This window comes from Oreochromis aureus, linkage group 14 (assembly GCF_013358895.1).
Source record: "Oreochromis aureus strain Israel breed Guangdong linkage group 14, ZZ_aureus, whole genome shotgun sequence".
Taxonomy (NCBI): Eukaryota; Metazoa; Chordata; class Actinopteri; order Cichliformes; family Cichlidae; genus Oreochromis; species Oreochromis aureus.
In genome coordinates this window covers 2,278,938-2,305,687 of record NC_052955.1, presented here as the reverse complement: position 1 = coordinate 2,305,687, position 26,750 = coordinate 2,278,938, and the positions used below count along the sequence as shown (strand labels likewise).

The 26,750-nt window shown below is 44.6% G+C and overlaps 3 protein-coding genes across 5 annotated transcripts in view; 1 reads left to right on the top strand and 2 right to left on the bottom strand.

Moving 5' to 3' along the window:
* Positions 1 to 9,611, bottom strand: part of LOC116329776 (protein IWS1 homolog) — a 31,957-nt gene extending 22,346 nt beyond the window's left edge. For 2 of the 3 annotated variants that reach the window (XR_005608102.1, XM_031751858.2), the window contains exons 1-3: positions 9,479 to 9,611; positions 6,293 to 6,375; positions 4,187 to 4,871 (exon numbers count right to left, since the gene is read on the bottom strand). Coding sequence is in view for 2 of the 3 variants with exons in the window: in XM_031751858.2 (XP_031607718.2) it covers positions 4,187 to 4,871; positions 6,293 to 6,375; positions 9,479 to 9,521 (811 nt within the window). In the remaining variant the exon portion in view is untranslated. Of the gene's footprint in view, positions 1 to 4,186; positions 4,872 to 6,292; positions 6,376 to 9,356; positions 9,448 to 9,478 lie in introns of those variants that run through there. The other variant, XM_039598045.1, reaches the window with a different exon arrangement.
* A 372-nt stretch (positions 9,612 to 9,983) lies between these two features.
* On the top strand, positions 9,984 to 12,085 carry wdr74 (WD repeat domain 74). The gene is made up of 2 exons (XM_031751859.2): positions 9,984 to 10,618; positions 11,301 to 12,085. Exons 1-2 carry the CDS (start codon positions 10,007 to 10,009, stop codon positions 11,814 to 11,816), a joined length of 1,128 nt encoding a protein of 375 aa, XP_031607719.1. The 5' UTR covers positions 9,984 to 10,006; the 3' UTR covers positions 11,817 to 12,085.
* A 667-nt stretch (positions 12,086 to 12,752) lies between these two features.
* Positions 12,753 to 25,713, bottom strand: zgc:162872 (BAR_ACAPs and ArfGap_ACAP domain-containing protein). Its single transcript, XM_039598047.1, has 22 exons — positions 25,284 to 25,713; positions 25,151 to 25,208; positions 24,688 to 24,807; positions 24,401 to 24,454; positions 24,250 to 24,308; positions 20,044 to 20,227; positions 19,921 to 19,965; positions 19,623 to 19,718; positions 19,449 to 19,523; positions 19,205 to 19,308; positions 19,076 to 19,127; positions 17,920 to 18,020; positions 17,728 to 17,839; positions 17,435 to 17,628; positions 17,133 to 17,202; positions 16,582 to 16,676; positions 16,422 to 16,489; positions 15,890 to 16,050; positions 15,547 to 15,656; positions 15,320 to 15,430; positions 15,095 to 15,156; positions 12,753 to 14,600 (listed from the first exon to the last, which is right to left on the bottom strand). The coding sequence occupies exons 1-22, from the start codon at positions 25,334 to 25,336 to the stop codon at positions 14,476 to 14,478; spliced, it is 2,109 nt and encodes a 702-aa protein (XP_039453981.1). The 5' UTR covers positions 25,337 to 25,713; the 3' UTR covers positions 12,753 to 14,475.
* Positions 25,714 to 26,750: the final 1,037 nt, after the last annotated feature.

The following is a 26,750-nucleotide window of genomic DNA, read 5'->3' as shown; positions in this document are numbered from 1 at the left end:
TCTTTATTTGGTTTTAACAGCCAAATCATCAGGTGCTTACAGTCTCAATATAACTCACCCACTGCCAGGATTAAAATTAATGGTGATTTAACAGATACACTACAACTAGAGAGAGGCTGTCGTCAGGGATGCCCTCACTGTCCCACTCTCTTTGCGCTATTCATTGAGCCCCTGGCGCAAGCTATCAGGGAATCTAAAGAGATTAGAGGTGTACTAATTAATTATATAATGTATAAAGTTGGTCTGTATGCTGACGATGTTCTCATAACGCTAACTAACCCGGAAATCAGTCTGCCTAATCTTCTTTCATTATTGAAAACATTTGGCATATATTCCAGATATAAATTACATTTACAGAAAACTCAGATTCTCTTATATAATTACCGCCCATCACAAGACATTCAAAAGATAGCCAAGTTTAACTGGAGTAACTCCTCTATAAAATATCTAGGAATCCATATACCCACAGATCTATGAATGCAATTATGTCCCACTGACATCAGAAATTAAGGCAAACCTACGGCGCTGGTCATTATTGCCAATGAATATGCACAATCGGATAGATAAAAAATGAATCTTTGCCAAAGCTTCTATTTGTTCCAGGCGCTGCCTATACACGTACCATCCAAGCAATTTAACGATTGGAATAGGATGATCTCTAATTTTATTTGGGCCAAACAAAAACCAAGGATAAAATTTCAGACGTTACAACTGCAAATGGACAAAGGTGGACTCGCTCTGCCGTGTCTTGAGGACTATTATAGGGCTGCACAGTTACGAGTGATGATTGGGTGGTGTGATCCAATGGCTAAATGGAAGGAGATAGATCAATCCTACAGTGAGACACCGCTTCAATCACTGCTTGGAGATCAACCACTCATTAAAAGACATATAGATGCAGACCTGCTCCCGACACTAATGAAAGGGCCCATAGAGATATGGCATAGGATACTCAAATATGAGAAAACTGAAAAAAGTGCCCGGACTTTACGATGGCCTTCTTACGATTTGGATTTTGCACCTGCAAACATGGATAAGAGATTTATACAGTGGTCACTGATCATAAGGGTATAACAGGCTACTGGAAGATCACAGATAAAAATGTACTAAAAGACTACCAGCAACTCCAGAGAAGTTTTTACTTGGAAAGACAGGATTTCTTTAGATACCTGCAGCTGAGGCACCATTACGACAGAAACATAAAATTCCTAGAAGAGGAGGCCACAGGTTGGTTAAAATCTTCCTTGACTCTTGTAAGGGGAATGCACCAAAGAGACAGATATCCAGATTATACAAATGTTTACAAACATGTTGGAATAATGACACAACGTACATCAAAGCTAGATGGGAAAAAGAGGCTGAAATAATAATACATGACGACAACTGGTTCAATATATGTAAGGCTGTGGTAATGACCGCAAGCTCAGGTCTATGGAGGGAATTTGCATGGAAAAACACGGTGCGCTTTTTTGTCACGCCTAAAGCTAAGAGTAAACAAAGTAAAGACCCTGACAAGGCTCAGTGTTGGAGGAACTGTGGATGTGTATCTGCAGGACATTTTCTTTTTTTTGGGAGTGTGGTAAGATTGTCCCCTACTGGCTAGTAGTGATCAAAGAAATCACTACCATGATGGGCTTGAACTTGGCCCCTGATTTCACTGTGTTTTATCTGTGATTTGCCCCAAGGACTGAGGATTTCAGACAAATATCTTTTATTGATATTATTGGCTGGTGCAAAGAAAGCCATAACTCGCAAATGGCTAAACGTGGATCCACCGTCATTTTTGGACTGGATAGGTATTATCAAGGAAACTTACACAATGGAGAGACTGACTTTTTCATTAAGACTTGCTGATAAATTTGAGAAGTACTGTAAAAAATGGGACCTTTACTTGAATGGAAAAATATTATAAACTCTTGTACCAAATGTATCATTGCTGTAATTCACCTATTTGATTTGATTGTACCATAAATGGGTGTGTCTTTTTCTTTTCTTTTTTTAAATGCGTCTTTGCTAGCCTAGATGCTCCGTACTTGTTAAGGGTCTGAATGTTTTGTAAAAAATATACAAAACTACCAATAAAAATAAAGTAAAAAAAACAAACAAAAAACCCCCCCATCTCGCCTCGTTTGGTTTCATCCTGTTCAACCTAATGTCTGAAGTTACTGTTATTTCTTTCATTTTGACACAAAACTGATCTGAAATCAGGCAAAAAACATTAAATCAGAGTAGAAAAAAAGTTATTTTTTACTGTAACAACCACAAACATGGTTAACGAATCATTTTCATAACTTGAAATATAAATTGTAAATTTTTAAAACCTTTGCACATTTTGCAAACAACAAAGTTATTTGCAGCTATTTACCTAAAAATGCAGCCAAGGTGCTTTTATATTTTTTATAACCATTTCTAACTATTTACAGAACAATCAAATAAGATGTCACAAATTATTTGTGCCACTCCAAAAAATAGTTTATGTCCACTGTAAGATGAAGGAGAACGCCACAGCCTGACACCTGCAGGTGTGTCGCTCCAGTGTTTACACTGTAATCTGTCTTTGGTGGCTTTTTGGAAAAAGTGTGACATTCAGCAGTCGCCTCATTGTTCTGACACACAACAAAACTACACACCAACTACACACCCCAAACACGCTAAACGTCACAAATCTCTCACATCTCAAAACTCGCCCCCTCTCTCTCTCTCGCCTCTGTCACTCCTAAAACTCCGCCTCCTTCTTAAACATCCGAATGCCATGTTGTCATATCATTTCTTGATTGGTCGACATGGTACATTTTTCCACCAATAGGAAAGGGGTGTTTTTTCTTTTTCTTGGTGCTTTGGAGCGCTTTCCTTAGAAACACAGTTTTTATGTTTCTTCTAAACATCTCAATTTTATTCAGAAAAAAACATGTCGTATATTTTTAATCATAACTCGGGTTTTTCATGGCCGATCAACACAACTTAAAAACTGATATATAGTTTAAAGTCAACACTTAACACAAAATTGGAGACTTGGGGTTGTTTTGAGTTGACATAGCATCTTGTTGCTATGTCATCTTAAATTGGTCATGTGATTGTTTTGCCCAGCCCCCTGGTAAACTGAAAATAGCTTCAACTGTCTGTGTTGACTAGAGATGGACTGATCTGATATTACGTATCGGTCCAATACTGACTTAAATTACTGGATCGGATATCGGAGAGAAATAAAAAATGTAATCCGATCCATTAAATATCATGTAAGCACTTCACAAAAGTTGCGACACGGCGTAACTCAGCTCATAACCTCGGAGCACGAACCAGATCGGAGCAGTATGCGTCATGTGATAGAGCAGCTGTGGCGTGCGAGACCTGTCGGTGGTCTGGTTGAGCATTTGTAGCCTCGCTACCAAACCGGCATTTCATCTCCGAGAAAGTTATCCCAGAGAGAAGTAAAGCAAGTGTAATATTATACTATATACTAATATACCCTAGTAAGCTATAGTACTTTTCCCTTTGGGAAGGTACCATCTGTGCAGTCTGCAATTCTGTAGAAGAAAGATGTTGAATCTATTTAATTATTCTTGAAAAATAATTGATTTCTGTGCATTTTTTTTTTTTTTACATGTGCATTAAATTAAAGTTGATTACGTCGATTAAGCATCCCGAGGAGGGGGGGGGTGGTTCCCTATTTTCTTTTGCTGGGAGTTTGCAACCCTATTAGTTAGGTTGCTTAATATTGCCGCTAAGTACTCTTTAAAATACCAGAATAGGGAGGATGGAGCAGGTTTAAGGTTATTAGATTGGTGTTTTTTTAAAAATTTGAGTATGAACTTATACAAAATGCAGCAAGATAATAAAAAAAAGATTTATTGATTAAAAAACACACTATATCGGATTCATATCGGTATCGGCAGATATCCAAATTTATGATATCGGTATTGGACATAAAAAAGTGGTATCGTGCCATCTCTAGTGTTGACAATAGTAACGAGTCCACAACGTAACAGCATTGTAACCATAGAAACAGTCATTAGTTTGATCGCTCATTAACGCCGTCACTCGGTCACTGAACCCGGAGCTGCTCGTTTACCTTCACGTTAATTTGAATCAAACTGATCCAATCAGGAAGTCCAGTGTTTCTGGAGTAACGACATCATTTCCTGTCAGAAAACGGTTAAACTGAAGTCTGCCTGGGGGCGTGGCTTACCTGGCTTCTCGTCGTCCTCATCGCTGTCGCCTCTCTGCTGCCTCTCCTCTTCCTCCTGCTGCTCTCCATCACTTCCTGCTGCAGCTTTCCTCCGCCCTCCCTCTTCCTCCTCCTCGCTGTCTGACTGCATCACCCCCTTCCACTTCTCCCCTCCTCCTTCCTCCTCCTGTTTCTCCTCCTCGTCCGAGTCTATCTGCGCCGCCTTGCGTCTGGCAGGTGTCTCTGTGTCAGAGTCACTGTCGGCGTTGGAGCGGCGCTCAGGGGACGCCATGGCTTTGGCGTCCTCGTTGTCAGAGTCGCTTTCTGCAGCCGCTTTGGGCCGCTCCTCCACATCCGAGCTGCTCCCTCTCCGCTTGGGAGGCGGCGACGCCCCTTCCTCGTTGTCAGATGCTCCGCGTTTGAGCGGCGATGAGGCCTCGTTGTCTGAGCCGCTCGTCCTGCGTTTCTCTGGCGACTCCTCCTCCTCCTCGGACGCGCTCATCCTGCGTTTCACTGAAGACGAGCCATCCTCATTGTCGCTGTCGGCGGGCCTCGGCGCTTCCGCCTCAGAGTCACTTTTGTCATCACGGTCCCCAGGGCCCTCGCCCTCCGAGTCGCTGTCGGCCCTGCGGCAGTCCTCGTTGTCGGAGCCGCTGGCCCCGCCACCTGTCACCATGGCGTCGTCCTCGTCGTTGCTGCCCTCGTCCTGACAAAAAGAAAGAAAGTTTATCAACCCGACCACGGCGCCTGCAGATGGTGTTAGTCATGACTTCATCTAAAAACGTTTAATGAGCAGCGATTACTGAAGAAGAAACGACTCCGTACAGCGCTTGTCATATTTACAGTCCGAACAGACCGGAGCCGCCATTATTCCTGCAAACAAACGCAACAAATACTAGGAAAGTGAGAAAAAACACCAGAGGGGTTTCATTACTTCATCACAGGCACATATACGTTTATCAAAATGCTGAAAACACAACAGGAACATGCTAAATTACCCGGACAGCCACCACCCAAAGGCGGATGCTGAGCCAGGATAAACGGATAACTTCCTTCAATCTTAGATCGATTCCTTCGTGCTACACGGCGCTCAGGTTTCTATCAGTCGCTCTTTATGGCGATTAATCGCTCTGTATAATTTTGCAGTGAATACAGAAAATAAGCTCCAATCTAATAAACATTGACTTGAATGAAGTGAATACGAACTTCAGTCACTGATTCATTGTCTTTATGTACCAGCATTGATCACAGCAGTAAAGCTCAGAGTCTGCATGTGTTCACTGTCTCCTGCTTCAGCTTCCTTTACAGGCCATCACATCAGATAACCCGCCTCCATCTCCTCCTCCTCCATCACACCAACCCTGTGCTTGTACTCCTTCACTACATCCATCAATCTTCTCTGAGCTCCTCTCTTCTCTTCCTGCCTGGCAGCTCCATCTTCATTATCCTTTGTCCAGTATATCCACCCTCCCTCCTCTGCACATGTCCAAACCATCTCAGCCTCTCTGACTCTGAGCCCCCCATGTCCTCCAGCTTGTCCAGGGAACACCGAGGCGGGAACACAGCTGGTGAGAGTTTACATCCCCACTCTCACCCATGTGACCATGGGTGAGAGTGGGGATGTAAAGAGGGACCAGTAAATCATAATCTCCACTTTTACTCTCAGCTCTCTCTTCACCACGACGTACCGGTACAGCGTCCACATCACTGCAGCCGCAGCACCAATCCATGTGTCGACCTCATGTTTTCCAGCTGTTGCAACATTTGTCTCTCTAACCTGTGAGTCTTTCAGCTCCTGTACGGATCTATCACCAACATGCTGGGAAAAACAACACTCGCATAATATCATACATACAGCGACCGGACTCTGGACAAGCAGAAGATGATTCAAGGATGGAAACAACAACCTTCAGGTCGCCAACGAGGTGCTCTAAAACCTCCTTTATCCCACACGGGTCCAAACATGGAAGATCAGCTGTCCATGTCCGTGTACATCCGTCTAATTTTGAAGTATGAGTTTCAGGCACTACTTAAAATGCAAAGACGACGTGAAACGGCTCAGAATAAACGTTTGAAAACTGATGATGTCAATGAATTATCTGCAGACTCAATGAGATGAATTCTGACCTCAGACCGGCGCCCGTCGCTCCTCATCTCCTCACCATCTGATGCTGGGTGTTCATCCTGAACCGGCGTGCCGCCTCCATCATCTGCAAGAACATATCCAGAACATTCATGTTAAATTCAGTCCTTTTTCAAAGCATTTATAAGAGCTGCAAAAAGTGCCAAGCTGGCAACGTGAAACTGAATAAAATAGAGTAAAAACTAAACAACAGCTTTCTCTGCATTCCCTTGATAAACTGCACTTCCAAAAAAAATAATCGTGCTTTTCAAGGATCATGGCTTATTAGGACTGGATAGAATATATGACAGCAGCAGTGAGATGTAGAAGATTACACTACAGTCACATCAGAATATCTACCGTGTTGTACATTAACTATCAAACAGGCTACAGCTTAGGAAACCTTTTTAGTGTTAAAAGGTAGGGCTGCTCAATTAATCGAATTTTAATCTAGATTACGATCTGGGTTTTCAACGATCATTAAAAATGACTGAGCCGATTATTAGCACCTCCCTCGTGCTTTACTCTCGCGCTGCTCCGTGTGGCAAATCGAGCGCACCTCTCTGCGTTTCGAACACGCGTCACAACAATTAAGAGGACCCGAGGGAAGCGAGGGAAGCTAAGCAGAAGTTATTTGGAGAGGAGAGGATAATGGCTGCTGAAGAAAGAATGCCGCTGGTTGAAAAGAGGTAAAACGACTTCAGTGGTGTGGAAACCAATGTTCCCTCTAAGCTGCGCACGTGCGCAATTGCGCACTGCTGGCACGGTCTCTGCGCACAGAAAATCTGCGTTGTGCACAAAAAAAATCTAACCTGAATTGAAATTAAAATTAAAACTTTAACAATTCTGTTTTGCAGTGTTAGTCAGTGACTGGCTGCTCCTGTATGGGATTAGAACGATGCCACCTTATCCTATAGTCCAGCCAATAATACGATTCACATTCGTTTATATACGCAGCCAATCAACGTGGTTGACAGGCTATGACAGCGTCCTTATGTGCCGACACCGGTGTTTTAGCGAGCAAAGCGGCGTGGCTGATGTGCAGTGAAGCCACGTTAATGACAACGTGTCAACCATTGGAGATGTGAGCAGGACAGACGGAACAACTGACGGAAAAAGTGTGGACTTTATACCAGTTTTTAAATTGTGTTGATCAGCCACGTAAAACCAGAGTTATGATAAAAATATCTGCAATGTTTGGTTTTCTTCCTGAATACTATCGTTGTTTATATTTACTGCGGAAGAAACGGTAAAAACGGCGTTTTATAAGGAAAACGCTGGAAAGCCTGTGAGCAAAAACAAAACCAAACCCCCCCCCCTTTCCTATTGGTCGAAAAAAAGTACCGTGTCGACCAATCAAAAATGATATGACAACGTGGCATCTAGTTGTTAAGAAACGGGGAAGTTTTAGGAGTGACGGCGTGTTCTGAGATGTGAGAGATTTGAGACGTTTAGCATAAATCTTGTGTAGTTAGTGTGTTAGTGTAGTGTGTAGTTTTTTTGTTGTGTGTCAGAACAAAGAGGCGACTGCTGAATGTTACAGGTGTTACAGCAGTGATACATCTCCTGTTGTCAGGCCTGCAGGTATCAGGCTGTTGTTCTCCTTTATCTCATAGTGGACAGAAATTAATTTTTGGAGTGGCACAAATAATTTGTGTGGCATCAGATTTGATGCAGAACAGCTGATTGTTCTGTAAATAGTTTGAAATGTTTATTTAAAAAAAAACCCTTGGCTGCATTAAAAAAAATAAATAGCTGCAAAAACTTTGTTGTTTGCCAAACTGAGTTACTTTTTTGAAGTAGTAACTATATAATTAATTGCCCAACATTGGTCATTATATGCTGTATTTTGCAGACAGAGTTACAGACTCTCTCCCAGACCACAGACTCATAATACAAGTCAGAGCTTTACAAAAAAAAAAAAAAAGAAAGAAAGTTGTTGTGTTTTCAAATTTGAGTTCAAGTTATTTTTACTTCCAATAGTGTTAACATACTACACAGGTCATGAACAAGATTTTTACATTTTCATTGTAAGTGGGCTAAAGCAGTTAATTAAAAGTAGTCTAACATAAATGTAAATGCTGTAATTTGATTATTTTAATAAACCATGCAACTTGGATGGATTAGATGCTGGCGTGACCACAGTGCACACGTCTGATGTTGCTCACAGTGGTCCAAGGGACGCTCAGGGAGTTTGTGTGTGATCCTCAGACACATGAAATATTTGAGGAACATTGGTGGAAACATTATGGGTTCATGAGTCAGACGTGGATCAAATATTGTGCAGTATTTTGAAGTTCACTAAACATAGATGTTAACATTTTTCATTTATTTTTTATATTGCAAACATTTGCACTGTAATCAGTATTTGCACACTATTTTACATTATTTTTTAACAATCTTTAAAGCCATTATTCAATACATTGTTATTGTTAAATAAATATCGTCAAATAATCGAGATCTCAATTTCAGTGAAAATAATCGTGATTATCATTTTTGCCATAATCGAGCAGCCCTATTAAAAGGTCTCCGTAATGATCACACGATGTCATCAGCTGGTCTGTAAACAGCTCAAAAACAAACACCTGGATCCTCTGCAGCTGTTTGCCAAACTTCACTTTAAAAGTGACTAATTTTAGGTTCATGGCTAACCGCGTGACAAAAACATCATAAAGCCCACCTACATGAGCAGACTTCATCTTTAAGGCTTTCGTATTGATTCGGCTCTCATTGGTATATCATGTCTAACCGGTTATATTGATTATGAAACGTTTGTTATGTAATCAGGCCAACAAACACTGATGGTTTAGCTTAGCTCTGTGCTAATCGACTGAAGGCCACTTTCTGCCGGGTTCGTGTTGGATGGCTCCGCTGGTTTCCTCCACGGATATAATGTTGAAACAACACAGCGTGTTTCACTCTTTTGGAGGTAAATGTGACGGAGAGCTAATGAGATGTTTGCCAGCCGGTCATGACGCTAAACCGGGACACGTTTGCTGGAAACTGGCGCCCATGCTGTCACTAACCCCGAAACACAAACAACGATCCCTCCGCGTGATCACAACCCACCTCTGCATCATGTTTATCGAGGACGCGCTCGTGGTGCTCGGATTCAGTTAGTACGTAGCTACTGCTGTTGGTGAGTACTGTCCTGTTAGTCGTTTAAATAGGAAACAAAGCAGAAGTGTTACCGGAGCGGTTCCCGGACATTAGATCGTCCTCCTCTCCGTCCATTTCCACGACGAAGAAAGCTTTGAGTTTGGGCTTGAATGCGGAAACTCCCCTCTGTCCGCTGGAAGAAATAAACCTGAACAAAGTAACGACGCTCTGAGAAAGATTACACCCACAGCTAGCCTCTGCTAGCCCACACAGCCAAAATGGTGACTACCTGCATCATATGAGCATGCGCAAAAGGATCGGTCGCTTCCTAATGAGGTAAACTGTCTTTTTTGAAAAAATAAACTTTATTAGTATGACAAATGACTCTAGAAAAAACAATACCAGAACATTGGCCGTTTAAGTATTTTTATTTATACTGCTTTGATTTTAATTGTACTGCCGAAAGTTTTTCTTTGTTTTGAACCGCGTGACACTGTCTGTTAAGAAACTCCAGCTGTAGTGTGACGTCTTAGACACGCGCCACAATCCACAGAGGATCCACGCGGACTCGGAGCTGTTTCGGTTTTTTCGGCTGGTTTGGTGCGTGTGAGTCCGGTGTGATGGGGGACCGGAGCCGGTTGTGCTCCGTGTGGCTCGGCTCGGAGACCGGGATCCTGAAGGGGGTCAGCCTGTCCCGGAAACAGGCCTTCAACTTCTGCAACACGAGCCACCTGAGCCGAGACCAGGAGGTCCGCGCGCTGTGCTGGGGGGACGCGGCGGAGAGCGAGCTGCTGGTGGGCTGCGTGGACGCCACCGTGAAGACGTTCAGCGTGGAGAAGGGCGCGTTCACCGAGAGCCGGCGCTGCGGGGACCCGGCGGAGGGCTGCTTCTCCGGGCTAGCGGCGCTGGGCGGCGGCGCACTGGTGACCTGCGCGGAGAGCGGTGTGCTGCGCGTGTGGAGGGAAGAGGGCGGCGACGAGCCCGTGACACAGCTGGACGCCGGGAAGAACGTGTGCAGGATGCGGCAGAGCCCGACGAACCCAAACAAGGTGGCCACCGGAGGGAAGGAGAACGGCCTGAAGATCTGGGACCTACAGAGGCCCGAGCAGCCCGCGTTCAGCGCCAAGAACCTCCGGGACGACTGGCTGGACCTCCGGCGGCCCTACTGGGTCCGGGACATGGCCTTCATCCCGGACTCCGACAAAGTGGTCACCTGCACGGGTTACCACCAGGTATGAAGCTGTGAATCACCCTCAGCCGGAAAAAACGTGTTTTTAAAGAAGACCCATTTAAAGTTTACTTTGGCCCGGGTTAAAGGTCAAGCTTATCACAAACATCTGGTTTGTGTGATCTTTAAACGTTCTTCTGGCTCAGAATTGGCTCAAAAGTATTTTTTTTCTATAAATCGGCTAACATTTGAGCAATATTAAAGAAACAACAACAAACTGTCTGAGTAAAACAAACTAAAGCTAAAGTAATGGATGATTTTATTATCAAGGCCATCGTCAGTTTTGTTTCGGACTGATTCCTCATCGGTTTCCTCCCCATTCAGAAGCTGTTTGATTTAAGGTTTACTTTCTCTTCTCTCATACATTTATGATCTTTAAAGTTTCCTCCAGGTTTACATACTACAAGTTTAAAGGGATATTCCACAAAATTATTAAGACAAAAACAGCACAACTAAAGTTAAAGTTTTGGATAATTTCTGAAATGTTTTAATAAATAATAATATTGATTTCATTTTGAGGTCTTCAGTATCTTCGGTGTTGATTCCTGATAAGTGGAAAAATTGCTTTTAGGTGTAAAAACAAATAAAATAATAATAATTAAGCAGCAGAAAATAAAGTTTAAATCTGTCAATTGATGACCTGCTTTGTTTTTTTTAAATAAAGTTATGTTGAAATTCTCTCTCAGGTGCACGTGTTCGACCCCTCGTCTCCTCAGAAGCGTCCTGTCCTGGAGGCGGAGTATGGCGAGTACCCGCTCACCGCTCTCTCTCTGACACCTGACGGCACAGCGGTGGCGGTGGGCAACACCCAGGGTCACATCGCCCTGCTGGACCTGAGGAAGGGGGTGGTGCGTGGCTGTCTCAAAGGGCTGGCGGGCGGCGTGCGGGGGCTTCAGTGCCACGCCTCCCAGCCGTTGGTGGCATCCTGCGGCCTGGACCGCTTCCTGCGCATCCACAGCCTGGAGGACCGCAAACTGCAGCACAAAGTCTACCTCAAGTCCCGCCTCAACTGCCTCCTGCTCGCCAGCCAAGACCTGGAGGAGGGAGGGGCAACTTCAGGGGAGGCGGAGTCTGAGGTAAAGGAGGAGGAAGACGAAGGTGATGATGTGTGGGACGCTATGGAGCGGGTGGAGGAGAGGCAGAAGAGGAAAACGACAGAAGACAAAGACACAAGGAAGAAGAGGAAGAAGGCACAGGACTGAGAGGCGTTTGAGGTGTGAGAGGACAGTGGGACGTTTAACCGCTGTAGCTGGTGGCTTGTAAGCAGCGTTTATTCAGATTGGAGGCCTTACTTTTATTTTGAAAAGCTTCAGGTACTGGGTAGATGTTTCTCACCTGTGAACAGGTAGAGTCTGCGTCTGCCTGGGGAGACAAATGTATGAGTGCCCTAAAACGTCTTTGTTGTTTTTTATGATTGTAATTATTGAAAATACACATGTGTAATTATGATTAAAGGAGTCTCTGCTTCCTGTGTCTGATCAAAGAGGTTAAATGTGCTGATGGAGCATCTCGGCTCCTGAGGAAAAACTGCAGCAGAGGAGAAAACGGTGGAAAAAACAATCCAGTTTTAATTCTGTGTTTGAACTTCAGAGCAGAGCGCTCAAACATGCGGCCCAGTGGATGGGTTTGCAGAATATGGGGAAAAAGGAGGGCTTCCAGTTTTTCACTGTTTTGTCCTTCTGACCTGGTAAGAGTCTGAGCTGTCGGGGTTCACGGCCTTAATGCTAACAGGTATTACCCAGACCATTTAAGTAACAGACAACTTCCTGTTTTTTATTTCAACTAAGGAACTCAATTCGAGGTTTTTAAGTGATAAATCTGACCCACTCAGGATCAGAGCTGTGTGGGGCTCATCCACAGTCAGTGAACGCAGCCTGAGCTGCTTGAAGGTGCGTTCACTGACACCAGCTGTGGGTCTGAGCAGCACACACAACTTGTTTTCAGTGTCTGATGGAAACATGGGATGAACTACAGTACTGTGCAAAAGTCCTGAGTCAGCACCATTTGCTTGTGATTGGCTGAAACAAACAGCCCCATTTACTGTGACACGTAAACAACAGACCTCTCCCAGCTGTGAACACAGAGCTGTGATTTCACACTGAGCTTGCTCTTAATAAATTAAATGTTCACTCAGCCCATCAGAAACACCAGAGACTTTATTTAAAACAAAAACAAAAAAAACTGACATTTTGAAATGATGTTAGGCCACGCCCCCTCACTCAGGTGAAGGTTTAGTCCCGGCTTGCTTTTTATTTCCACTTATCGGCTCGTGTTTGGATGTTTAATTTTTAAATGTTTTTTAGAGTTTCTGTGCTCGCAGGTGAGCAGAGGGTGGGCGGAGCTTGTGAAATCCACAGGTGGACAGGTATGAGTTACTGTAACAAACTGTATGTTTAAAACAGCTGGAGCTCAAAGTGTCGCGTAATTGGTGAGAACAAACAGCAGAGACTCTTCTTCAGTGGTTTTATTGAGCAGTAGCATCACAGCAATAACGAACGGCGTCATCGGCGTGATTTGACGCGTCCTGCTGTGTCGAACATTCAGTCAGAGACGAGTCGAGCCTCGCGGCCTCGTTCAGTCACACAAACAGTTAAAAACAGATAAGCAGCAAAAGTCTGAAATCCCTTTCGGACACACTGTTAAACACGGGGCATTAAGGGAGGTTATTAGATTCAACCCTGACGCTGCTTCTTCCTCCCACCGTACATCAGAGTTTCAGCGAAGCTCATCACGGCTTCACGCTCCGCCTGGAGACCAGCAGAGCTGCCGTCCGCGGGCGCTCGCTGGCACTCTCCGTCACAGCTCGGTAAAAACGTGGAAATGACAGCTAAATATTTACAGTAACAGCTGAAACGTTCACAGACATGTTTTTCTGGTTTCAGCTGTAAATATTACTGTGAAATACAGCAGAAGACACGAGGTAATAACTATCATGTATTAACATTACCTTCAAACGAGGGAGAACTTTAGATTTTGGATCAATTTAATCCTAATTTGTCCTAGAATGTAAAAACATGTTACCACATAAACGTCACTATATTAAAGATTTACCCCCAAATATTAAACACGTCTCCATTTTATTGTTCAAAGGGTTTCAGATTGTTAAAAATATTCTCTCGTCGTTAAAGAAATTTCAGACTAATAAACATCTAAAAACCATGATACCAAAACGTGGTTGTTATTACCTTTCCCTGTGTGGTTAGGTGCTGTCACATGTTACGGTCGTTGTATTTCCTCGTTATTATCAAGCTGGGATGTGAAGTGTTTGGACTTTCAAACAGAGACGGATTAAAACAAAAGGCCGATGCTGTAGCTCCATCAGCTGTCAGAGCTCAAACAGCACCTTTCACACATAAAACACCTTCATTCCCAGAGATCTGCAGCAGATCCTATTTTTTGGCGCAGGAGCGGAAACATCTGGAAACATTTTCTGGAACGCTGTCTGAATTGTGAGGACATAAAGTGCTGTTGGAAGTTTTTCAGGACCGCACTGAGAGGACGTGTCAGGATTTTCACAGTAAATTGGTAACCGATTAACTGTGCCCAGCATGGGGCGCTAGCTGTAACTACATCCTGAAGTAAAGTTGCGTGACGGAGGACAAACCTCTGTAACATTGATCTCCTCTAATGAGAGTTAAGATGTGATTATTCAGATAAAATATCTTTAGGATCAATAATCTGAGGTTAATATGAGAGGAAATGTTTTCAGCTGCACTCGTGGTTATCTGAAGGTTGGTAACGGTTCTCCGTCCACGGTAATCCAAGAAGAAGGAGGTGTCTGAGGTCTTCCTTCTGCGTGTGCTGGTACTCGTGACAGAATAATTTACAGTGTTACCGTCACCGCTCTCCATCCTATCAACACTACCCCTCCTCCTCCTCCTCCTCCGCCCCTCCTCGGCTGAAGTGCCGCCGGCTCAGTCGCTCCGGGTCATGTGACGCCATGTCGCTGAAGTCCCGGAAGATGTCCTGAAACGTCTCATCATCTCCTGAGGACGACACGACAGTCACAAGTTAACAGGAGACATCATGGGAGGAGGAGCTGGCCCCTCCCCTGCCTCCAAAGAGCCATTCAACAGAGGAAATATAAGCCAATCAGGTTCACGGGTTAACCCCAACCTAACCCAGGTTCAGGTAAAGGTTCATGACCATTTTAGAAACTGTGAGCACGCCCAGCAGGACTTTACATCACAGGGAAACGGGTTTGAAAAGCTCGTGTTGAGAAAAAGCCGACAAACTTTCAAAGCGTTTTGACGTTTCCGTGACGACGAAAGTTACACTTACAGTTCCTGCTCCAGTCATTAAGAGAGCCTTTTAAAATAACCAATCAGATTTCACCAAGCTACAAAACTTTGATAAAGGACATAATCTTTATTTTAATTTTTGGACTGGAGCAGCTGTGCGTGACGCTCGTTCAGCCATCTGGTTTCACCTTCCTTCACAGCTGAAGACAAACGTGAGACAATTGTTGGAGTCCACTAACCCGCGGCGCCGAAGACTCCCTCCGAATCCCTCATCTCCTCGTTCATCCGGGCCATGCGGAGCCTGAAACACACGAGCCATAATCACGTTAAAAGATTTCACAAAGGAATTGAAAGACTCCATCATTGGTCGTGTGTTTCCACAGTGCTCTGAAGACCTGCGTCGACCAATCAGATCAGTCCCTTCACGTATGGTCTGAAATGTGAAAACACTTCCTGTGACTCACAGAGTGACGATGTCAGCGTTGGCCGTTTCCACGGCGATGGCCAGAGGGTCATGACCTCTCTCGTCCACTGCGTACTGATTGGCTCCTCTCTTCAGCAGCAGGCACACCTGTCTGCAACGGCCAGTGAAAACCAGCAGCGGTGATTCGAGGTCATGGTGTGTGTGTGTGTGTGTGTGTGTGTGTGTGTGTGTGTGTGTGCGCGCGCATGTCTGTGTTCGTGTGGTTACCCGGTGTGACCGGCAGTGGCGGCAGCATGCAGCGCCCCCTGTCCTCTGAGGTCTCTGTGATTGACGTTTGCACCGTTCTGCAGCAGGAACTCGCACGCCAACAGCGACCCCTGCAGGCAGCCGAGAGAAACAGTGAAAGCAACGACTGCTTTAAAAAAACAAAACAACTTTTTATTCTGTTTACATCAGCTCTCTAAAGCCTCGGTGTGCAGAAATAATATTACTGATAATAACACTAATAACAACGATGATGATGTCTGTTAGGAGTCAGTAATGTTATTGATAAGTAATAATCAATAAAAGGTGTTTTCAGTAATATTTCATCTTCTTTGTGCCTGCTCACCCCGATCGCTGCTCCGATCAGCGGCGTGCGGCCCTCCTCCTCGCCAATGCTCCCGCTGACCTCTGCCCCCTCGGCCAACATGGACGCCATGGCAACCAGGTCTCCTGCCAAAGACGCCTGATAGAGACGTAGCGTGGCTGCGTCCTTATGACGATGATGCTCTGAAACAGAAAATGGAAAAAACATTTTTTCTAAACACATTAAATTTAAATTAGTGCTGAGCCACTTTAAGACGACACTTGGTCACGACAACATGCCGTAACACGCCGATCCGAGCGCTAACAGAGGAGGCAAACCACACAGCTGTCGTGCATGGGACAGGAAGTGAACAGACGGGTGCTACAGCAGAGAGGCGTGATGGGTCCGGTGTTACAGGGGGCGGTGAGGCTCAGAGCAGCAGCAGGAAAGAATCCAGCAGTAAAATGTAAAAGTAATAGATTACTGCAGTGATGAATGTGCTGAGAAGGTATCGGTCCATTTTAAACAAACTCAGAGGAAATTCTAGTTAAAATGTGCTGACGGTCGGACTTACGAGCGCCGTTGCTCTGAACAAACTTTTTCTCCACGTATTTCTCTTTGATCCACGCCTCCTTCTCGGCCCTGAAAGGGACAAAAACAGGACGCTCAGAATCTCTGCTTCCAACATTCACGTTTAACCAAAGCCGAGTCCTTTCATCGGCTCGTGTTTTTACCGCGGGCTGTGGGCTTGGGGTTTGACTCGTCCCTCCTCTGAACATCGCGCCTCGTAGATCTGGTTCACCACATCGTTTCCCAGAATGCACAGCAGCTGAGGAAGAGCATTCACATTTTAGAATCTGGGCCTGCGATCGATTCTTTATTGATTTTTTTAAACATCAGACATGAGCAGCACTGTGAGACTGTCCCAGTTAGACTCGGGACAGGTGAAGGCAGTTTGGGCTGTTCTGGGATCAGTTCGTGGGTTTTCAAACATAAAGATCCCAGAGAAGCCAGGAACTTTCTTCTTGTGTTTATATCTTTGACTTTGAAAACAGCTGACTGCTGTTTTTAGAGCAATTTCCTGAAATTATTCAATGATCGAGCAGCGATTTGTCAGCCTGCTATTAGTTCAGGGTGTTTGGTTCACATAGAGGCAGAAATCTGAGCTTTCTCATTTCTCCTCGTGTCTTTACATTTGACAGCTTCCTGACTTTACTGTCTGCTGTTCACTTTATGATGCCGGAGCGTTAAAGCTTCAGTGCAGTGGAGAGTGTTTCGCTTCTACCTTCAGCTGTTCGGCCTCCCAGGAGTCCAGAGTGAGAGATCGCACCTTCGACAGGTGGACTCCGAGGCTCCTGCAGACACAGAGAAAGAAGAACGTCGGCCAACATGTTGCTGGTTTTCATGTTCTGACAGTAAGTTATGAAGATCACCAAACACCAGTGGGTACTTCTCATGGTTCCCACAGGCTGTGTGTGGACAGAGAAGGTCAACTGAAGCTCAAAGGGCGAGATTAAAGCCTGACACCTGCTAAAAAGCAGTGAAGAAGAAATGAGGAGGAAGTCCTCCTGAAACCTGGGCTGTTACCGGTGTATGCCGGAGCACTCGATGCACATGGTGACTCCCAGGTTGATGGAGGCCCAGCGAGGCTCTTCCTCCCCGCAGTCACAGCACCTCTGGTTCCCAGCGCCCCTCAGGGCCACGCCCAATGCTGCCGGCCTCTGGGTGGGAGGGCCCGGAGAGGCGTCCCCGCCACACTGCAGAGCGGGGAGCTCCTTAGGCTGCACATAGAGGAAGAACATGTCAGCCAAACGGATGGGGGAGGAGAGTTAGCTGTAATATTCACAGGTGAGTGTATCGTGGTCGTGGCGTGGACCGGCCTGCGTCAGCTGAGTGTCGGTTCGCTCTCTGTAGGCAAGGTCGATGCTGCCCTGCAGAGCACTGAGCCAGGCCTGCTTCAGCTGCTCCGAGTCAGCCTGCAGAGCACAACACCTGGAAACAAACATACCTGCTCACTTAACGCCACATCACATGACTCTACAGGTGTGAAAACACCGTGTTCACTGTCTTACTTCTGGACGGAGAGCAGCTCAAAGCAGAAGCGTCGGTCCACGTGATCCAAAGATTTGACAGCACACAGTCGCAGATCCTCGAACAGAACCACGGCTTCCTCCTGCGGCGTGGGATTCAACACGACTCATCATCACCAACATCATCATCATCATCAACAAGAGTTTCATCAGCATCAGCACCATCCTCAACAACACCACCACCATCCTCACCAACATCATCATCATCATCATCCTGAATTTTATGCAGTTCTTCCTCAGACTTTAACATTCATCCATGAAATTATTTCTTCAAACACTAAAAGCAGAAAACTCACCTAAGTGTGAGGGGGTATAACCGGACGCCTTGCTGTAATTCCAGGACCAGTGGAGTGTAACTTGACTGTCTGGAGGGTTTCTACTTTGTTTTTATTTGAATTTAGCATCAAATCAGAGTAAGTGAAAAATACAGATTTTTTTTTAAAGTGGACCTTTTCAGTGTTTCATTATTTCCTGTCATGGATGTTCATATCAAACATGACCAAAGGTTTAATAACGAGCTCAGTGTACACACAGTAAACCCTGTGAGCTCTAAACTGTTGAAGTGTCTGAGTATAAAAACACGGAGCAGGTAATAATCAGAGGAGGTCCACTTTAAAACTGATTTCACTCCAGATTTAAACTGAACTTTTAATTTTCTGTCATCACTTGAACATTTTGATTTAGAAATGTTAAACTTGAGTTTCTGATGTAAAAATTTGTGAACAGAAAGAAAAAAGTAAATTTTGCAGAATGAATAAACACAGACAAAAACATGCTAACGATTGTTCTGAATGAAAGCATGAAGAGAGGTCAGCTTCCAGAGAAATCTCAGGGACACTTGTCACACCAACATAAAGTCACGTGAGGTGTCTCCAACTGTGATCTCAGCTGGAGTTGGGCATTAATTTTCTCCCGCAGGTGGATTTAAGGCTGGATTTGATTACATGTAATCAATCCGAGGAACTGAACTCTGTTTAATGGATGTAACGGGGTGTGAATCCAATCAGAAGCTAAACCACCATAAACAGAACGTCCAGCTGGGAACAAATTCAGACCTCTTGCTTGATCTGATCAGTTATCAGGCAGTGAAATCGATCCCTTTGATTAGCTGTTCTTTGATTGAGTGGCCGGGTCTCACCTTGTGGGACTTCCTGTATATGAGCTGGTTGTCTCTGATGGTGAACCAGGATCTGAAACAGGTTTACATGTTAGAAGGATTCACTAGAGGTCAAAGGTCAGCAGGCCATGTGACGCTACAGGTCTCTACCTCTTCCACATTTTGGATTTCCTCCTCGAGCGTTTGAACAGGTAACCCCGGATGATGTCATCATTGCCAGGACACGCGCTGACCATCGGCTCCCCTGAAGCATCCTTAGAACAAACACACGTGTGTTTCAGAGTGTTCGTGCTGCTTTGAGTCTAAATTTATTCGTCCCTCCATGAACAACATATCTAACATCTGTCTGCAGCATCTGCTGGGACAGATGTGCTGATCTGTGTGGACTCCTTACCCTCTGCTGGACCAGCAGGTGTCTGTTCTCCAGCTCCTTCCTCTTGGCCGTGCAGTCTGCAGACAGCTGTGACAGCTGTGGAGCACACACAACCACATACGCACAGACAGCCGTTAGTCCACACTGAGGCCGCCACACAAACCCGCACAATCAAAGAGGTCAGAGGTCACAGACCTGCGCTGCCATGGTTTTCATGGTGGGCTCGAGGTCTCTGAGCAGGTCAAAGCCCTGGTGGAAGAAGGTGAACTGAGCGTGGACGAAGGAGAACATCTGGAAATGCAAACTTGAGTCAGTACACGAAGATGATCGTATCAGGGATGTCCCCTCTCTATGACATCACACAGACACGTGAGTTGAAAAAAAAAACTGAGCGCTTAAAGAGTGTGGAGTGTGGGGATTACTTGATCACAAGAACAGGAAATAATTCACAGCAAGTGAGGAGGAACAGAGTGCGGTAACTGTTTTCACTCACAGAGTTTAAGATGTCGACCTTCTGCTGAGTCTTGAAGGTGTTGAGCTGAAAATCAGGACATAGAGGATAAAGCATCTGATGTTCCTTCATGTCATCAATGTTAAACACACTCAGGTGTCACACCTGCAGACAGTAATCCAAGGCGAAGTGCTGGTAGCATTTGCGTGTAGCGAGCAGCAGGTGACTTGCCCGCTCGGCGTCGGCAGCTTTATGTCGAGACACCTGAGCGTTCTTCGTCGCTGCCGTCTCCAGATCCTCGCCGATCCGCACAAACTCCCTCCTGGTCTCCGCCAGCTGGGGCAGGAACCTCAGAGAGACGAAGAGCAGCAGCGTCACCATCAGAGCAGCGTTGCTGGTGCTCAGAGCTAAACTGTGTTACTGTTACTGTGGCTACGGCCGGCACTTCAGTAAAATCATAATTCACGTCGGCAGTAATGACACCCGGTTACGCCAATCGGAGGTCACTAAAATCAATATTGAATCGGTGTGTAACTTTGCCAAAACAATGTGGGACTCTGTAGTTTTCTCTGGTCCCCTCCCCAATCAGACCAGGAGTGACATGTTTAGCCGCATGTTCTCCTTAAATTGCTGGCTGTCTGAGTGGTGTCCCAGAAACGATGTGGGCTTCATAGATAATTGGCAAACCTTCTGGAGGAAACCTGGTCTTGTTAGGAGAGACGGCATCCATCCCACTTTGGATGGAGCAGCTCTCATTTCTAGAAATATGGACCAATTTATTAAACCCCCCAAAATATGACTATCCAGAGTTGGGACCAGGAAGCAGAGTTGCAGTCTTACACGCCTCTCTGCAGCTTCTCTCCTCCTGCTACCCCCAAAACCCATCTCCATTGAGACTGTGTCAGCTCCCAAAAGACAAAAACAAACCAAAAACCAGCAATAAACAACTTAAACATAAAAAAAACACAAAGAAAGAACAATACAGTATCCACATCTGAACCAAAGAGTAAAACAGTGAAATGTGGATTATTAAATATTAGGTCTCTCCTCCAAGTCTCTGTTAGTACATGACTTAATAATTGATCAACAAATCGATTTACTCTGCCTTACAGAAACCTGGTTGCAGCAGGATGAGTATGTTAGTTTAAATGAATCAACACCCCGAGTCATTCTAACTACCAGAAACCTCGAAGCACAGGCCGAGGGGCGGTGTGGCAGCAATTTTTCACACCAGCCTATTAATCAACCAAAGACCAAGACAGACTTTTAATTCATTTGAAAGCCTGATGCTTAGCCTCGTCCACCCCAGCTGTAAAACTCAGAAACCAGTCTTACTTGTTATCATCTATCGTCCACCTGGGCCTTACACAGAGTTTCTCTCTGATTTCTCAGACTTTTTATCTGATTTAGTGCTCAGCTCAGATAAAATAATTATTGTGGGTGATTTTAACATCCATGTAGATGCTAAAAATGACAGCCTCAACATGGCATTTAATCTGTTATTAGACTCAATTGGCTTCTCTCAAAATGTAAAAGAACCCACCCACCACTTTAATCACACTCTAGATCTTGTTTTAACATATGGCATAGAAACTGAACATTTAACAGTGTTTCCTGAAAACCCTCTGCTGTCTGATCATTTCCTGATAACATTTACATTTACAATAATTGATTACACAGCAGTGGAGAGTAGACTTTATCACAGTAGATGTCTTTCTGAAAGTGCTGTAACTAAGTTTAAGAATATAATCCACCCACTGTTATCATCTTCAATGCCCTGTACCAACATAGAGCAGAGCAGCTATCTGAACGCTACTCCAACAGAGGTCGATTATCTTGTTAATAATTTTACCTCCTCACTACTCGCACGACTCTGGATACTGTAGCTCCTGTGAAAACTAAGGCCTCAAATCAGAAGTACCTGACTCCGTGGTATAATTCTCAAACACGTAGCCTAAAGCAGATAACTCGTAAGCTGGAGAGGAAATGGCGTGTCACAAATTTAGAGGATCATCATTTAGCCTGGAGAAATAGTTTGTTGCTTTATAAGAAAGCCCTCCGCAAAGCCAGAACATCTTACTATTCGTCACTGATTGAAGAAAATAAGAACAACCCCAGGTTTCTCTTCAGCACTGTAGCCAGGCTGACAAACAGTCAGAGCTCTACTGAGCCAACAATCCCTTTAACGTTAACTAGTAATGACTTCATGAACTTCTTCACAAATAAAATTTTTATCATTAGAGAAAAAATTACCAATAATCATCCCACAGATGTAATATTATCTACAGCTACTCTTAGTACCATCGATGTTAAGTTAGACTCTTTTCTCCAATTGATCTTTCTGAGTTAACTTCAATAATTACTTCCTCCAAACCATCAACGTGTCTTTTAGACCCCATTCCTACAAAACTGCTCAAAGAAGTCCTGCCATTAATTAATGCTTCAATCTTAAATATGATCAACCTATCTCTAATAATCAGCTATGTACCACAGGCCTTCAAGCTGGCTGTAGTTAAACCTTTACTTAAAAAGCATCTCTAGACCCAGCTGTCTTAGCTAATTATAGGCCAATCTCCAACCTTCCTTTCATATCAAACATCCTTGAAAGAGTAGTTGTCAAACAGCTAACAGATTATCTGCAGAGGAATGGCTTATTTGAAGAGTTTCAGTCAGGTTTCAGAGCTCAGCACAGCACAGAAACAGCTTTAGTGAAGGTTACAAATGATCTTCTTATGGCCTCTGACAGTGGACTCATCTCTGTGCTTGTCCTGCTAGACCTCAGTGCTGCGTTCGATACTGTTGACCATAATATCCTATTAGAGCGAATAGAACATGCTGTAGGTATTACAGGTACTGCACTGCAGTGGTTTGTATCATATCTATCTAATAGACTCCAATTTGTACATGTAAATGGAGAGTCCTCTTCACACACTAAGGTCAATTATGGTGTTCCACAGGGTTCAGTGCCAGGACCAATTCTGTTTACATTATACATGCTTCCCTTAGGCAGCATCATTAGAAGACATAGCATACACTTTCACTGCTATGCAGATGACACGCAGCTCTATCTATCCATGAAGCCAGGTAACACACACCAATTAGTTAAACTGCAGGAATGTCTTAAAGACATAAAGACCTGGATGGCCGCTAACTTTCTGCTTCTTAATTCAGATCAAACTGAGGTTATTGTACTCGGCCCTGAAAATCTTAGAAATATGGTATCTAAGCAGATTCTTACTCTGGATGGCATTACCTCGGCCTCCAGTAATGCTGTGAGGAACCTTGGAGTCATTTTTGACCAGGACATGTCCTTCAACGCACATATTAAACAAATATGTAAGACTGCTTTCTTCCATTTGTGCAACATCTCTAAAATTAGAAATATCCTGTCTCAGAGTGATGCTGAAAAACTAGTTCATGCATTTATTACTTCCAGGCTGGACTACTGTAATTCTTTATTATCAGGATGTCCTAAAACTCACTGAAAAGCCTTCAGCTGATCCAAAATGCTGCAGCAAGAGTCCTGACAGGGACTAGAAAGAGAGAGCAGATTTCTCCTGTTTTGGCTTCCCTTCATTGGCTTCCTGTTAAATCCAGAATTGAATTCAAAATCCTGCTCCTCACATACAAGGTCTTAAATAATCAGGCCCCATCTTATCTTAATGACCTTGTAGTACCATATCACCCTTTAGAGCACTTCGCCTCTCACACTGCAGGCTTACTTGTTGTTCCTAGAGTATTTAAAAGTAGAATGGGAGGCAGAGCCTTCAGTTTTCAGGCCCCTCTTCTGTGGAACCAGCTTCCAGTTTGGATTCAGGAGACAGACACTATCTCTACTTTCAAGATTAGGCTTCAAACTTTCCTTTTGCTAAAGCATATAGTTAGGGCTGGACCAGGTGACCCTGAATCCTCCCTTAGTTATGCTGCAATAGACGTGGCTGCCGGGATTCCCATGATGCATTGAGTTTTTCCTTTCCAGTCACCTTTCTCACTCAGTATGTGTTAATAGACCTCTCTGCATCGAATCATATCTGTTATTAATCTCTGTCTCTCTTCCACAGCATGTCTTTATCCTGTCTTCCTTCTCTCACCCCAACCGGTTGCAGCAGATGGCCCCGCCCCTCCCTGAGCCTGGTTCTGCCGGAGGTTTCTTCCTGCTAAAAGGGAGTTTTTCCTTCCCACTGTCGCCAAAGTGCTTGCTCATAGGGGGTCATATGATTGTTGGGTTTTTCTCTGTACCTATGAAGCGCCTTGAGGCGACTTTTGTTGTGATTTGGCGCTATATAAATAAAATTGAATTGAATTGAACGGCCTCTACACTGAACCCTGGAACCCCAACATACTGATCAGCCCCCCGGAGTGATGCCTTACTGCGTGCAGAGGTTAGTGAGCTGCTGGCCGATGGCTCTCTGCGTCTGATCAAACAACATCTGCAGGTGAAACACACACACACGAGTAAAACACATGAGTCTGTGCTGGAGCTCAGACGAACAAACGCAAGTACAGCTGAGCGTGGACTCACAGTGTGGAAGCTGACCATTTCCTGCAGGCCCTGGTGGAACTGGTTCAAGCAGGTCTGAGAGGAAGGAAACAGGAAGTCAGACAGGAAATGCCCCAACATGGAACTGAGTAGACATGTTAGGTCATTAGTTAATGCTTCCTGGCTTGTTAGCTAGTAGTGTTAGATAAATGAACTCAGAGGAAACAGAGCAGACGCTGCGGGGCGTCAGGAGCTGAAAGTCTGGCGTGAATCGGACAAACGGATGCGGCAATTTCTTCATTTTTCAGATGCATCGAGGAGCTGCTTACTGTGATCACGCTGTCCTTTGTCTGATTGGTGCACAGCTCAGCCAGGCCACTCAGTAGCAGCTTATTGGCAGTGCTGTAGGCTTGTCCCGCCTCTACCATCTTCCCAGACAACTTCATCACCTGATTGTTTAGAAACAGACAGTACAGACCAATCAGCTTGCCTCACTAGTAACAGTTAGCTTCAAACAGTATTTCTGCAGTACTAGTCAGTATACAGCTGTATTAACAGTATTTGTAGTACAACTATTAGCTGTGAAATTACAACTAGTATAGTAATAGTATTATCTACAGTATTTGTACTGTCTAGCAGTATTAGCGCTAGTATATGCAGTACCAGTAGCCTACTACAAATACTACTACCACTATTTGTAGTGGAAGTACTTATACCTTGTCTCGTTGCGTCTCTCAGTTTTTATTACAGCAATAGTGGTAGTAATCGTAGTAATAGTAGTAGTACTTGTACCTTGTCCAGTTTTGTCTCCAGCTGTGAAACATCTGTTTCAAACTGATCCAGAGCCAGCCTGAATAAAATAAATAAAGCGTCATCACTACAAGTGAACATGCGCAGATTGGTGTGTGCGTGCGCGCGCGCTTACCTGAACTCAGGTGAGTCTTTGACGCAATCCTCAAAGTCCAGCAGGGAGTCCATGACGTCACCCAGCAGTCCCGTGTCCCTGTAGTGAGTGCGAGTGTAAATAAAGTTAGCTGCGGTCCTTCATCCTGCCGTTAGCTCCGCTCTAATGAATCATTTTTAAAAACGCCGCGGGGACGCGGACGGACTCCTTCACGCGCCTGGTCCACAACCTCACAGCGGGTGGTTCCGTCGCGCGCAGCACATGCGCCCCGGTCGGCCCTCCATGTTGGCGCGGTTGGGATCAGAGAGTAACTAACCCGGGTCAGACACTGTTCTCGGACTAACAGCTGTCCCGCTGCAGCCCGCTGTTGTCAGATTTGTTGCTAACCGACAACGTCCGCCTGATATCCGCTTTGTTTGGCTTGGAGCCAGCCGGCAAACACACAGCGACTCCGGCGGCAGCGACCCCCAGCGGCCCGGGGCGGAACTACACCTACCGTGCTCGTTAAGTTATGCCCGTTATCGTAAGTAGGGCTAATTATCGTCACTGATTTCTATAACTGATTCGATTCGATTCAGTCCGAGTCAGACAGAAATATTATAATTATGATCATTTATCAGTACATATACATATTTTATATCTATGTATGAAAACAAAGCTGACACTGTGAGACTCCATCAAAGGTGTGAGCGTCACAGCAGGTGTCTTTGTGTCAAAGTAACTGAGGATAAAACAGAAAAACATGAAGCAGAGTTTCCTGTCCTGGCTTTTTATAGCAGAAAACCTTAAAAATGTTCTGCAGTCGATCAAAAACTGAAGCAAACCATGAATCAACATGTGAACGTGACCTGATGCTGCTGAGTGAAGCAGAGCAACGTTACAGAGGTTTGATTATAGACACAGCTGAGCAATCATTTGTAAAAGTTTCCATTTGTTCAGTTTGAAGAGCAGAAATGAGGCTTTGCTGTCAGAGGCCGACAGCACTGAGCACAGCAGCAGAGAATAATGCAGAAAACAGAGGTTTGATGGTAAACTGGTCTCTGAGTGCACTGAGAGAGAGAGCTGTGCAGGAAGTAAAGCAGCCAAAGTCAGAGGGAGTTAATGAGCATGTTTATCAAACGTGAAGCGTAGTTTGATCTTCTTTTGCTGCTGGTTCAGTCAGTTTTGGTCAGAGTGACGAAACCTGCAGCTTCAGAATCTGTGAGCGGTCGACTTTCAGCCCCGACGGCGTGTCTGTGGACGATCCACGCTCTGTGGTTACATCTTTGTGCTTCTCATTTACTGTTTCAGCTGTTTGGTGGTTGTTGAAATAATTTTGTGAGCTTTAACCTGAGATTCTGTCAAAATACATTTATATGTAAAAATCATTCAGGATTTAATGAGTCGATATCGTGTTATTCAAGCTAATATCGATTTTTTTAAACCCACCCCTACTCGTAATTGTTTTTTGATTTTGTTTCACTGACTGAATTAAAACTCAACATGTAG

Coding starts and splice junctions, on each gene's coding strand:
- zgc:162872 (XM_039598047.1), bottom strand. CDS start 25,336: ATGGACTCCCTGCTGGACTTTGAGGATTGCGTCAAAGACTCACCTGAG. Junction 17,629..17,727: donor CCGACACTCAGCTGACGCAG/GCCGGTCCACGC, acceptor CTCTATGTGCAG/CCTAAGGAGCTCCCCGCTCT. Junction 15,157..15,319: donor AACGCTGACATCGTCACTCT/GTGAGTCACAGG, acceptor CGTGTGTTTCAG/GCTCCGCATGGCCCGGATGA.
- wdr74 (XM_031751859.2), top strand. CDS start 10,007: ATGGGGGACCGGAGCCGGTTGTGCTCCGTGTGGCTCGGCTCGGAGACC. Junction 10,619..11,300: donor CCTGCACGGGTTACCACCAG/GTATGAAGCTGT, acceptor ATTCTCTCTCAG/GTGCACGTGTTCGACCCCTC.